General features: G+C 36.7%; 1 protein-coding gene across 3 annotated transcripts in view; it reads left to right on the top strand.

The window, feature by feature from the left end:
- The window catches only part of PLPP1 (phospholipid phosphatase 1), a 130,027-nt gene that overhangs the window by 47,535 nt on the left and 68,076 nt on the right, over positions 1–14,416 (top strand). For 2 of the 3 annotated variants that reach the window (XM_064271975.1, XM_064271982.1), the window contains exon 2: positions 4,935–5,089. The exons of the other annotated variant lie outside the window; for it this stretch is intronic. In XM_064271975.1, coding sequence (XP_064128045.1) covers positions 4,935–5,089 — 155 coding nt within the window. The remainder of the gene's footprint in view (positions 1–4,934; positions 5,090–14,416) is intronic. 3 annotated transcript variants of the gene reach the window in all.

Raw genomic sequence — 14,416 nt, 5'->3', positions numbered from 1 at the left:
TAGGAAGCAGATGGCACATTCAAAGTGGATAATTTGAGAAGGGTTAAATGACAAGACCATTCACAGATAATGTGAGCAGAATTCAGAATAAAGGATATAGGCTAGTAACAGGATGGGATATTGCCCCTAGACCCGAGAGGCAAAGGGAAAGAGTGGTTATTGGAACCCCAAGAAGGGAGCTTTGTGGAGAAGGCCATCTGACATGAGCTGTAGCCCCAGGTAGAGGGTCAGAACCCTGCAGAAGGGGAGCCAGGGAAATAAATGTCCTGTCCCCACAGTCGTTTGGCCCCTTGACCCCTGCCAGTGCTTCCCTCCCCATCGTTGACTGAACCTGGAAGATAGAGGGTGAGAGCCCATTGATTCAGTCTGTGAGTTGGCCTCCAGGGTCACAGTTCTGAGTGCATGAGAGAGTGTGCATAGGGAAGATCCAGAAGAGATGAAAGCTCATTGTAGGGTTATTATAAAAGTGACTTCTCTTAAGAAGGAAATTTTAATTAAGATAAAAATATCCTAGAATTATGATTAAGAGTCAAAAATGGTGTCCAAGTCCTTTAGATATTAAGAATGTACCTCTCCTATGAAAGGGTTTAGTTTGAGAAGAATCTTCCTATAATACTAACTTTAAAAAGTTTATTCTAGTAAAATATATATAATGAAACATTTGCCATTTTAACCATTTTTAAGCATACTATTTAGTGACATTAATTGTATTCACCATGTTGTGCAAACATTACCACTGTCTTCAAATGTTTTTTTCATTACCCTAAACAGAAACTCAGGACCCTTAAGCAATACCTCTGTATTTTCCCCTCTCCCCCAGGCTTTGGTAACCACTAATAAACTTTTGGAAACCCTGGTGGCGTAGTGGTTAAATGCTACAGCTGCTAACCATAAGGTCAGCAGTTCAAATCCACCAGGCATTGCTTGAAAACTCGATGGAGCAGTTCTACTCTGACCTATAGGGTCGCTATGAGTCAGAATCGACTCGATGGCAACAGGTTTGGTTTTTGGGTAATAAACTTTTGTCTCTACAGATTTGCCTATTCTAGACATTTCATATAAGTGGGTTAATACATTTTTTTGTGTGTGTGTGTGTGTCTAAGTTATCAATGTGTTTTCAAGGTTCTTTCATGTCAAAGCATATATCAAAACTTCATTTCTCTTTATGGTGGAGTAATATTTCATTGTATGGATGTACTACATTTTGTTTATCCATTCATCTGTTGATGGACGTTTAGGGTTGTTTCCACCTTTTGGCTATTGTGAATAATGCTGCAGTGAACATTGGTGTACAATTATCTGAGTCCCGCTTTCAGTTCTTTTGTGTATATACCTAGGAGTGGTATTGCTGACTCATATAGTAATTCTATGTTTAACTTTTTGAGGAAAATATAGCACTAACTTTAACACAGAATTCTTGATCACTGTCCTAAAAAATCACCATTGAAAATAACCTGTATAGCAGACAAAGAATATTCCATTGCTTTTTGAAGTAGAGGTATCTGCTCACTTTTGGGGAATGGATATGCCTGTGTATGTGTGTGAGAGAGAGAGAGTGTGTGGGTGTGTGTAATACATATGGTTGTTAGAGGGAATCATTGTGACATGTTTAACTTAAGAAAAAGGATTCACGCTTAAATAATGAAAACTCAGTGTTGAAGCTGAATATTGAAGCTCAATATTGACGTTTCTTCTACTTGTGTCAGTGGAGATGGTGTAATACACTCTCTCAGAGGTTACCAGTGATGACCTTTTTCCTCAGACCTCAGAATCTTTACTCAGTTCTCATTCTTCTTGTTGCCATAGCATTTGACATTCTACATTTACTTAGGTTTATATTTGTTACTCTAAGCTACTTCCTTTGGCTTGTGTATCACAACATTGTCCCTATTTCTCTATTGTTCATTCTTTTGTTTGAAGAATGGCGAATACTTGCTGCTCACTCTCTGTGCTAGGTGCTGGGGATGTGGCAGTGAACGAGACAGACACAGCCCCTACCTGTGCTCCAGGAGTGGATACTCATCCTTCTTCACCCCTCTCCTGCAGTCTCTTTTCAAGACTTAACCGTGGACCTTAGGTCTTAACTGATTGCTGTAGCTCTGCCAGTCTTGGAAACGGTTTCATTTTCCTGGCTTAAGTTACCACCTCTGATGCCAACAACTTAAACATATCTCTTTACTTCTGATCTTTACCCTGAGTTTTATTCATTCAACCATTCATTAAACTTTTATTCAGAGCCAACTGTATGCCTGGGGCCAGGGATACAAAAATGATAAAGATTGCCCTTGCCCTCAAGTTGCTGACAGACATGCAAAAAGCAGTTTAAAATACAGTGTGATAGATGTATGTACAGGGTAGCATGGAACAGATAAGAAAGGCATGCCAGATTCAGACTTGAAGGGGAAATAAGAGGGCAAGTATCCTTGATAGAAGGCTGAGTACATAGGAAGGACACTAGGAATTTTGAAAGCATGGTATGTTCGGGCAATAGCAGGTGTGATTGGTGTCTTGGGTGCATATGGGAATGTGGAATATGAGGCTGAACATTTAGGATCACTTCAAAGGTAATATTCTCCATACTAAACTCATTTTTTCCACCATAAACCAGCTACCCTTTCCAACTTGACATTTCTGGCAGTGGGACCATCATTCACCCTACTTCAGGTCTACCCCAGCAATTGTGCTCAGTCATCAAATTGTATCATTTCTATATTCAAAACATTCTTCCATGCATCCTTTTCTGTTTTCACTGTCAAGACTTAGTTACTGGATTGTTTCAAAGCTCTGTTAAATGCTCCCCTTTCTTCTCTCTTTTTAGTAAATGATTTCTAAACCCCCTGATTGCACCATGTTGCCGACCCTGAGCAGAAGTGGACAGTGATGTATTATTTCCTATAGGATAAGTCCAATTTCTTAGACCAGTATTTTAAACCCATAATCTTTTTAAATAAACATGAAAGTACCAAACTCTCATACTTCCATCAAAAACCACAGAATCGCAGAATTCAAAGATAAACTGCAGCAAAGAAGATTTTATTCCATTAACTTTGAGTTTTTACTCTGAACACAACATGTATTTTATACTGAATGAGCTTTTTCAAAGGACAGGTTCCCACTCCCTTCTACCCTCCCCTCCATCTAGCCCAGTCATGTGTTCCTTGCCACAGTTCTAACCTGTTAATGTAACCAGATTTCCTGGCTCCATGGGAGACCATGTGTACACTGATTCTGGAAACAGCCTGTGTTGTAATTCTGGTTCTGTCATTTACTAGTTTCAGCTAGGTTCCTCATTCTTCTAAGCCTCAATAACTTTATGTGTGAAATAGGAGTAATGTTAATACATACTTCACAGGGTTGAGATAAAAACAAAACAAAAAAAATCCAAACCCAAACCCATTGCCGAAGAGGTGATTCCAACTCGTAGCAACCGTATAGGACAGAGTGAAACTGCCCCATATGGTTTTCAAGGAGTGGCTTGGTGAATTTGAACTGCTGACCTTTTGGTTAGCAGCTGAACTCTTAACCACTGTGCCACTGGGGCTCCGGGTTGAGATAAGTATTGAGTTAATGTCTGTAGCCTAGTGCTTGGTATGTGTGAGCGTGCAGTACCTGTTGGCTGTAAAATGTGCCTTAAAAACTCCTTGCTTATTCCCTTTGCTGTTGTTGATGTGATCTTCATGCCTTCCTTCCCTGCATCCCCCTACCACTGAATGCTCTCCTTGTGCCCCTATTGCCTGTGATTTTACCTGCCCTTTCAAGTTCCACTCCGTTGCCTCTTCTTTAATGTTTTTTTTCTAATTGCACCAGTTCACGTTGACCTCTGAATTCCTATAGCCATATTTATAACATTTTACTAATTAGTCATATTTTCTGCCTTTTACGATACACATTTTTTAATTTATATACAGTAAAATTCCCTCTTTTTGATGTAGAGTTCTGTGAGTTTTCATACTTGCATAGTTATGGAACTACTATCATAATCCAGATACAGAACAGTTTCATCACTGTGTATATTGGCATTGCTTTTTAAACAATTTCCTGAGTATATGTTCTGTTTCTACATGTACAGTCCAGGCTCTTGAAGCTGCTATCTAATTTGTATCTCCTATGTGTGGCCTAACATAGTGTAGCGAGTAGACACTTCAATGTTTGAATTGTGTAAAACACAGCCTAAAAAGTACAGTAAAATTTATACCTATTACGAAGCTACTAATTTAAGTTTTTTGGTTTTTCAGGATCACTTAGGTGGAAAATGTCAACTGAAAATTATTCCCGTATAATTTGTTAAACTGGTTTTTGGAGCCCTGCCAGGGCTACTAAAAACCATATTTTATTTGTAGTAGGAAAACAGAGGGTTTGTTCCTTTCTTTCTGGTTTTTAATATCGAATATACTTACAGTTTCTATTATTTTTTACCCTAGTAATATTTTTTTTAATATAAAATCTGATGACAAATACATTTAGTACATTTTTCTCCTCCATGATTACATTTAGCTGTTATGATGTTCTGATGATTAAATTTATTTACTCTTTTGCCCTTTTTTTCTTAAACATACTTAGTATGTTGAGCAATTCAATTAAAAGTGAATTGGTTACAAAATGTAAAATATAAAACCTTCCTGTTTTCTCAACTTCGTTTTTCCATTGGCCAATTTTATTCTCTTCCCTGGGTGTTCTTGTACAGATTGTTCCTAAAATCAGAGGTCAACACAAATAAGATAATTTATAGTTGAAAAAGGTGGGGGTGATACGACTAAGTGAATGTGGCATGGTTTCCTCAGTCTTCACCGTAGATATCCCTGTAGGTATTAAGAGTTATTGGACCTTTTTCTGAAAGGGCAAAATAAGGTTAAGATTTGCATCCTATTCAGTAGACGTTACTTCCTAATGAATTGAGTTTAACCGTATCTGTCTTTTTTTCCCTTCCCCAACAGCTTCCATGCCTATGGCTGTTCTAAATTTGGGCCAAATATATCCATTTCAGAGAGGCATTTTCTGTAATGACAACAGCATCAAGTATCCGTACCATGACAGTACCGTCCCATCCACTGCCCTCACCATAGTGGGGGTTGGCTTACCCATTTCCTCTGTAAGTAAATTAATCAATAGGTAGTGATGGGTTTGTTGTGCTGGCGGTTGGATGAAGTGATGGAGTTGGGGTGGGAGTAAGTCCACAGTACCGTCTTCACCAGTGTTGATGTGGTGAATGATTGCTTGGGAAATATACCCACTATTTTAACCCAGGGGCAGTGTTTCCTCATTGAAAGGGGGATGTTAGCCAAAATAACTTGATATCATCATAAGAAACTATAGAATGATTATTTTAGAATGGAAGAGTTCATTTAAAGTCATATGGAACAGTTGCTCTCAGTTCGCAAGTGAAGAAAATTAGGCCCACATTCTTACCCAAAGCCCAGTAAGCTATTTTATGGCAGAGCTGAGCTGAGATTATACTTGTTTTTTCAAATTATTACATGGAAAATTAATTCTTGCTGTAGGTCATAAAAAAAGGAGATAGGTTTATTTCTTAATAGAGAAAACAAAAAATTCAACAGAATACATCAAAACTGTTATATATTTTTTTTATTGTGGTGAAAATTAAACAGCAAAACACATACCAGTTCAACAATTTCCACACGTATAATTCAGTGACATTGATAACATTCTTCAAGTTGTGCAACCATTCTCACAATCCTATTCCAAATCATTCCACCACTATTAACATACTTACTTCCCCTTAAGCAAAAGCTCTCCCTTGGCCCCTTCCTCCATCTCTGGTAGTCACTAAGACTTTTTGGTTTCTATATATTTATTTCATCTAAGTGAGATCATATAGTATTTGACCTTTTGTGACTGACTGATTTTATTCAGCATAATGTTTTCAAGATTCCTTCATGTTGTGGCATGCATCAGGACTTCATTTCTCTTTATGGCTGAGTAATATTGTATGTACCATTACTTTTTAAGTCATATAATCCTCTAGATAGGTAGATTGTAGGATAATAGGTTTTTACTATTTTAGATAACTGGAGACTTTTCCTTCTCAGTTAAGATGCACAAAGTAGGTTAAGATTAGCACCTGGGATATTGTGCCTGCTTTCGTTATCCTGGGCTCTGATTCCTGTACCTTGCCCTTTGTTTTTTTTATGTGACTTGACTTACTGGACATAGAAAGGAAGGAGCAGAGCAAAGATTTATCTCCTTGAGTGTCTTGGGAATGCAGCAGCTCATACTGTATTTCTCCTTTGATCACCTGTTTGCTCTGACTTTGCTTCCCCAGATACTTAATGTCTTAGGCTGAGTTCTCTAGAGAAGCAAAACCAGTAAAATGTATAAATATGTATATAGAGAGAGATTTCTATCAGGAAATGGATCACACAGTTGTAGAGGCAGGAATGTCCCAAGTCTGTGGATCAGGCTAGAGACTTCTTCTGATTGACGTAGCTGCAGAGGCTGGTGAAACTCAAGATCTGCAGGTTAGAGAGCAGGGCTCTTGCTCACAGGCTGCAAAGATTGAAGAATCCGAAGATTGGCAGGCAAGACCACAGGTAAGCTGCTAGCTCAAGTCCCAAGAACAGGAGGTCAGATGAGCAGGAGCCAGCTGCAGGATCCAGAGTGAGCAAAAGCCCACAAGCCTTGCCAGAATGTCCAGTTATATTTGATGCAGGCCATACACCCAAGGAAACTCCCTTTCAACTGATTGGCTACTTAGAGCAGATTCCATCATGGAGGTGATCACATTTATATCAGATCTCATCGTGGAAGTGATTATAACATCATAGACTGCCAGACTGCATTGTAACTGCCAACCCACTGAGAATCATGGCCCAGCCAAGTTGACACACAACCTTAACCATTACACTTATAAAATTTTCGTGTCTTAGCAGCTTCGTTCTGCAATAGAACAGGCTAGCCTTTCTTTCCCTATTCTGTCGCCAAATTGGCTAAGAATAATAACCAAGTTCTTTGGTTTTCCAGTTCTTCTCTGACTTCATTTTGTCATTTTGGCTAGCAGCTTTATATTTTTGCTTGTCTTTTTTCAACACAGTATTCTGAAGGTGTAGGGAACTTCGATTTCACTATGTTCCAAAATAATTAGATATTTCTATGTATAGTCTAATCATTCTAATTTGATTGTAACGACTTTTATAGGAGCATACGGGGAGAAAAATCTAGGATTTAGTTTAAGGGGAGATACTTAGTTTTTTCTTAAAAAGTAATTTCCCGTAACTTCTCTTTTAGCCACCAGACTTAGGAAGGTGAGCAGAAATATGTATGGTATTGCCCCTGAGATGATAATAGACAGTGTTACTGTACTACTGTGAAGTGTATGTGTTGTTGCCATTATTTTAAACAGCTGTTGTCAGATAGTTTTTTTTTTTTTTTAAACTGCCACGGTATTTGAGTAGATAATTGCTTGAGGATCAGGAAGTTATTTTAATTATTTGACTTGGTACATGTAATTGTTTTCTATAAAAAGTTTAATTATAAAAGTAATACACACTCATTTATGCATCAAAAAATTTATTATAAAGTAAAAGGGAAAAGTAATCACCATTAGTTCTGTTACCTGTAGACAACTAGTGTTAACATTTTGACGTTATTTCCTGTAGTTTCACAGTTTTTTAGATTATTATGAGCACACTGTAAATTCAATTTTGTGTCTTGTTTTTTACTTTATAACATATTTTTAATTATTGTAAATATCGAGTAACTTAAGGGCAATTAAAGCTAAATCTGAGACAGTTCTACTCTGTCCTATAGAGTTGTTATGATGGCACACAACAACAACAAAGCTAAATCTTAAAAACGTAGTGGAAAAAGACTTGGTGTGAATTGTGGGGTTCTTGGGTGTCAGATCCTGTGATGTTGTTCTTAGAAATCTGTAAAGGCATTTTAATGTTAGCTTATTTATATTAAAAAAGAGATACTTGGCCAGTTTCTGGGCCTTAACAGTGCTGATGGTTTGTGGACTGATACGAAGGGATTGTTGTAAATTCTTCAGGTAGATTTATTTGTTTTAATAGCTTTTGTATAACATCAGATGTAGAAGACTGTTTTTTATAAGGTGAATTGTTTGATGTAATTTTGTACACACACACATACTTCATTACTTATTGATGAGTAAAATGATTTTAGATGACCAAAAAAATCTACATTTTAGAGCAGTGCCTTCTTTTTAACAACCTGATGTCCATATTTTTTTTTTCTTGTGCATTCTGTACCATTTCTTCATTTGCTATCGTTAGACAAGTCTCTTGTCACCCTTTCCCTGTACTAGTCCAGGTTGCTGATATCAAAATGGTGTATTGTCTGCACTAAATGTTGTAACTCCCTTGTTCCCATGTTGACAGGGGTGCTGTACTGCCTGTTCCCAATTTAACCCCAAAAGGCAACAAGATTTCACCAGGGTAGGGATGATCTGTTTTGCTCACCATTGTATACTTGGTGCCAAGCATAGTGCTTGACATGTAGCAGGTGTTAATCAATATGGGTAGAAAAAATTAAACTACTAAATGTGAAATGGAATAAGATTGTTGCTTATGTTTGATGATAATTATTACCATGCAAATTCACCTTAACTCTTTGGGAAAAACTGGGACACTACTATATTGAATGTATATGGTGATTTGAGGTATCTTAAAATATGGAAGAAATGTCTATTAGAATTGAAGAAATACAGTATTATGAAGTTTGGTTTCTTAAGTTGAAAAACATTTTTATTGTTTACTTGTTCTCATACGAAGAGCAGCATTGCCTGCGTACATTGTTGTGGAAACTGCTGATTCAATCAGTTCTTATGAGCAATTGTCATGACTCCCTGTATAAAAGAGAGTAATAAAATGAAGTAATACCAGATGCCTCCTCAGTGATTTTTCTGTAATCACAGAAGCTTTGTTTGTTTAAAACTGCTTTATTGTGGCTCCTTTGGGAGAGTAATGTGTAGAACTAAATATCCTCTTTAACATAAAACTGTATTGAGTGCTTAGATTTAGTATTTTAAGTATTTGTTTTATGTCCATTTTTCAGGACACTTGAAAATATTTTGATAAATTTTTATATTGGCTGAACTTAAAGGAAAGTTATATAAATACTGAGTGTATACATGCTACTAGTGAAAACTGAAGCTCAGTTATGTCACGTTAGCCAAGCTTATTGAATTCTGTGGTTTTTTCAAATGCTTTAGCTTTTTAAGGGACTTAATGGGAAAAACATACCTGCTCATAAAATTTTGTTCTTAAGTCTTTTATAAGTGTTAAAGAGTAGAGCATACTGTGGAATGCCTCTTAGGGATTAAGTGGTTAAATCCTATTGCTTTATGTGATAAGCTGAGCTCCATTAAGTTAGTAGATGTTATGACTTAACTTTTCTACTTACGTATTTCTGACAAATATACAGGATTTGAATTTTTTAAATGTTATTCCTAGATGGGAACTCTGATTTTTAAGAAGCCTTGAAAGGTTTTTCTCCTAAATGAGCTTCATTATTGAATTATATGTGCTAATAAGACTTTTGAAATTTAAATACTCATTTTTGCTACCACCAGGAATTAAGTCTTCTTAATATCTAAACTTGAAATTAGAGTTACATCTTTTTTCTCCTGCTTTTTCAAGCAAAAGGGACATGCTTTCCTTATTTGTTAAACATTGAATCGGCAAAATGAGCAGATATAAATATATTCTTGATGGGTAGAAGAAGATTGGAGCCCTGATGGTGCAGTAGTTAAGTGTTTGGCTGCTAACCGGAAGTTGGAGGTTCAAACCTACTAGCTGCTCCGAGAGAGAAAGATGTGGCAGTCTTGTTTCTGTAAAGATTACAGCCTTGGAAACCCCATGGGGCAGTTCTGCTCTGACCTGTAGGGTTGTTATGAGTTGGAATCAACTCCACAACAGTAGGTATAAGGAGATTAATATGCACATATTTTAAAATATGTGAAAAAGGTAAATTTATCTTTTTTCCATTAATTGCTAACTTTTTGGTATGAAAACCTTTCATCTCTGCATATATGGAAGTATTTGTGCAATTATGTATATATTTTTCTGTTCTGGGCTAAAGAGTTTGAAGGTGTTAAAAATAATCAAAACTCAAAGAAATTGAAACATACGGTTTATTCTGGGGAGTTATTCTAATACACATAGGGAGACTTCTGATTCCAAAAAAAAAAAAAAAAAAAGCAAGTGGATCGAAGTAGGCTAGTTAAAATGAAGCTTATAAAGAGACAAGGAAGGAGAAGAATAGAAGATCAAGCATTGGCCAATCTTAACATGATGCATTGAACCCTGCTCTTCCCCTTTTGCTGAGATCAACTGATGCCAAGCCACAAGATGGTCTCTGGTCCTCCACCCTCCTGTTGCCGTGATACCTTTGAAATTTAAATTAAGTAAGTTTGACTTTGACCTTGGAAGAAAAGATTAGCAACTTTCAGTGAAAAAACAACTGGCAGGATTAATTTTGGGTCAGGAATTTTTGTGGTTAATATTTGGTTTTGAGGGTAAGAAAAGCCTTAAAATCAAAGTGAGATATCTGTTATATTTGACAGAGGCAGAGCATCTCTGTATGACCTATGTTGGGAATGTCATTGCTATCTGCTATAAATTTAGATAAAAGTGAAGGCATTTGTATTAATAGTTAATAAATTTATTTTCTCTTCTTTCTTAGGTGCTATTTTGAAAACTCCAGCTGGGGGTGTTATATAATTAAACCTTTTTTAGGCCCTAAGAAATCGGCTGAACTAGTGACATTATTTGAAGAATTTTTTTGGAGTTTAAATTTACTCATATAGTCAATGTTCTTTTACTAAATTTAAGTAAGGATTGCTACAAATTGTTATCTTCATAGTGAATTAATATCAATATCTTAATTGCTAGCAGTAGGATTACCTGATAAGATGTAAAAAGGAAAGTTTCAGGGCTGTGCTTTATATTTGTTAACTCATAAGATTATTTGTTTTGATTTGAGATCATTGGTTCTTACCTATGAAAGGTAAGAGGTAAGAGTGCAAATTTGGTTGAAGTTTAATAAATTATAATAATCTTTTAGTGAAGCCTAGTGAAGACTTAAATTTAGAAAACATGTTACAAATTCATGTTTCAAAATGTGTTCAGAGTTCATCTATATTGTAGCATATATCAGTACTTCATTTATTTTTATGGCTCAGTAATAATCCATTTTATATGTATACTACATTTTGTTTGGAGCCCTGGTGGTGCAGTGGTTAAGAGCTACGGTGCTAACCAAAAGGTCAGCAGTTTCAATCCACCAGCCGCTCCTTGGAAACCCGTTGGGGCAGTTTTACCTTGTCCTGTAGGGTTGCCACATTTTGCTTATCCATTTATCTGTTGAAGGACACTTGGGTTGTTTCCACCTTTTGGCTATTGTGAATAATGCTGCAATGAATATTGGTGTACAAATATCTGAGTCCATACTTTCAGTTCTTTTGGGTACATATCTAGGAGTGGGATTGTTGGATCATATGATAAAATTAACCATTTTAAAGTGAGCAATTCAGTGGCAGTTAGTACATTCACAATTTCTACAGTTACCACCATTATCTAGTTCTGAAACATTTCCATCACTGCATGTAAAAGCCCTTATCCATTAAGCAGTTTCTCCCCATTTTCCCCACCCCTAGTGCCTAGTAGGAAACCCTGGTGGCGTAGTGGTTAAGTGCTACAGCTGCTAAATAAGAGGTCGGCAGTTCAAATCTACCAGGCGCTCCTTGGAAACTCTATGGAGCAGTTCTGTTCTGTCCTATAGGGTCGCTATGAGTTGGAATCAACTCGACGGCACTGGGTTTGGTTTCTTTTTTTTTTTTAGTGCCTAGTAACCACAGGTTTTTTTTTTTTTTTTTTTTTTTAGTAACCAGCAGTCTACATTCTGTCTTTATGTTTATTCTGAATGTTTTATACAAATGGAATGATACAATATGTGACCTTTTCTGTCTAGCTTCTTTCACTTAGCATAATGTTTTGGGGGTTTATCCACATTGTAGGATGTGTCAATACTTCCTTCCTTTTTGTGGCTGAAAAATATCCCATTGTACATACATAGGAAACCCTGGTGACGTAGTGACTAAGAGCTCTGGCTGCTAACCAAAAGATCGACAGTTCAATTCCATCAGGCACTCCTTGGAAACCCTATGGGGCAGTTCTACTCTGTCCTTTAGGGTCGCTATGAGTCGGACTTGACTGGTTGGCAGCAGGTTTGGTTTTTTGGTTTGGTGTGTACATACCACAGTTTGTTTATCTGTTGGTGGATATTTGGGTCGTTTCCACCTTTTGGCTGTTATGAAGTGCTGCTGTGAACAGGCATGTACCTGTGGTTCCTTGAGTATCCGTTTTCAGTTCTTCGGGGGTGTGTACCCGAGAGTGGGATTGCAGAGTCATACGGAAGTCTGAGGAGCCCTGGTGGAGCAGTGGTTAAGTGCTTGGCTGCTAAGTGAAAGGCCGACGTTTCAAAGCTACCAGCCACTCTGTAGGAGAAAGATGTGGCTGTCGAAGTCTGTAAAGGTTACAGCCTTGGAAACCCTCTCGGGCTTTTTCACTCTGTCCTGTAGGGTCACTATGGGTCAGAATCCATTAGATGGCAATAGATATGGTAATTCTGTGTTTAAGTTTTTGGGAACCTGCCAAACTGTTTTCCACAGTCGCTGAACAATTGTGTATTCCCACCAGCAACATACAAGTGTTCCTTACCAACACTTGTTATTTTCTATTTTTTCATCTTAATGGCTGCGAAGTAGTACCTCATTGTGGTTTTGATTTGCATTTCCCTAATGACTAATGATAGTGACCATCTTTTCTTGTGCTTATTGGCCATTTGTATATCTTCTGTGTGGAAGTATCTATTCAAGTCCTTTGTCCATTTTTAAATTGGGCTGTCTTTTTGTTGTTGAGTTGTAGGAGTTCCTTATAGAGTCTAGATACAGAACCCTTAGCAGATATATGATTCCCAAATATTTTCTTCCATTCTATATGTTGTGTTTTCACTTCTTACTAGTCTTCTTTGAGGCACAAAAGTTTGTATTGGCTTACGTCCAATTTATTTCTTGTTGCTTGTGCTTTTGGTGACATGTCTAAGAATTCATTGCCAAATCTAAGGTCATGAAGATTTACTCCTTTGTTTTCTTGTAGAGTTTTATGGTTTAGCGCTTATATTTAAGCTGTTGATCCATTTTCAGTTAGTTTTTTTTATATGGTGTGAGGTACAAGCCCAACTTCATTCTTTTGCATGTGGGTATTTAGTTGTTTCAGTACCATTTGTTGGAGAGATTATTTTTCCATTGAGTAGTCTTGGCGCCCTTTTCAAAAATCAGTTGGCTGCGAATGTGTGGGTTCATTTCTGGGCTCTCAGTTCTATTCATTAGTTTATATGTCTGTCCTTATGCGAGTACCTCATTGATTTGATTACTTTGTAGTAGCTCAGTTAAGTTTTGAAATTGAGCCATGTGAGTCTTCCAGTGTTCTTTTTTAAACATTCTTTTGGTTGTCTGCAATTATTTTCTTAATTTCCTTTTTGATCATTTCTGGTGTATAGAAATACATTCTGATTTTTTTGTATATTGATCTTGTGCCCTGCTACTTCCCAGAATTTGTTTATTTATTCTAGTAGTTTTTTTTGTGGAGTCTTTGGGATTTTCTATGTATAAAATCATATTACCTACAAAAAGACATAGTTCTACCTCTTCCTTTCCAATATGAATGGCTTTTATTTCTTTTCTTGCCTAGTTGCTCTAGTTAGAACTTCCAATACAGTGTTGAATAGCAGTGATGAAAGTGGGCATCCTTGTCTTGTTCCTAATCCTAGGGGAGAAGTTCTCAGTCTTTCACCATGATGTTATGTATGATGTTAGCTGTGGGTGTTTCATAAATGCCTTTTATGATGTTGAGCAATTTCCCTTCGATTCTTAATTTTCTGAGTGTTTTTAATCATTAAATGATTTTAGATATTGTCAAATATTTTTCTGTATCAATTGAAATGATTGTATGATTTTTTTCTTTTGCATAGTACCTTGATTTTGTATACGACTGTGTTCATCGAGAGCAAAAACAGTGTCCTGGAAGGGAGCCACTCATGAAACACTGAAGTGTTTTCCCCATAGCTTTGCCACATATCTTGCTTCCTAGAAAATCACTTAATATCCTGTTATGGCTATATTCTATTGGGCTCCATCTTTAAATATTTTAAAACATCTCATACCATTTTTGTCAGTTCTCTTTAAGCTTTCATGTTTATAATGAGAATGATATAGGGTCTTAAGAATGGCAGTTTCTTGGATTATCTTGAACTTTTCTAAAGTGACAAAAAATGAAATTCTGTGTTATTGGTAGGAAGAAAACTTTTTGCTTTTGTGTTCTGAATAGTCAGCACCAACTGGGAGCATGGTACTAAAGCAACCTACTTTCAGAAAGAGGTC

Source organism: Loxodonta africana, chromosome 2 (assembly GCF_030014295.1).
Source record: "Loxodonta africana isolate mLoxAfr1 chromosome 2, mLoxAfr1.hap2, whole genome shotgun sequence".
Taxonomy (NCBI): Eukaryota; Metazoa; Chordata; class Mammalia; order Proboscidea; family Elephantidae; genus Loxodonta; species Loxodonta africana.
Note: the sequence above shows the minus strand (reverse complement) of the source record. Positions and strands in the feature narration are given on the sequence as shown.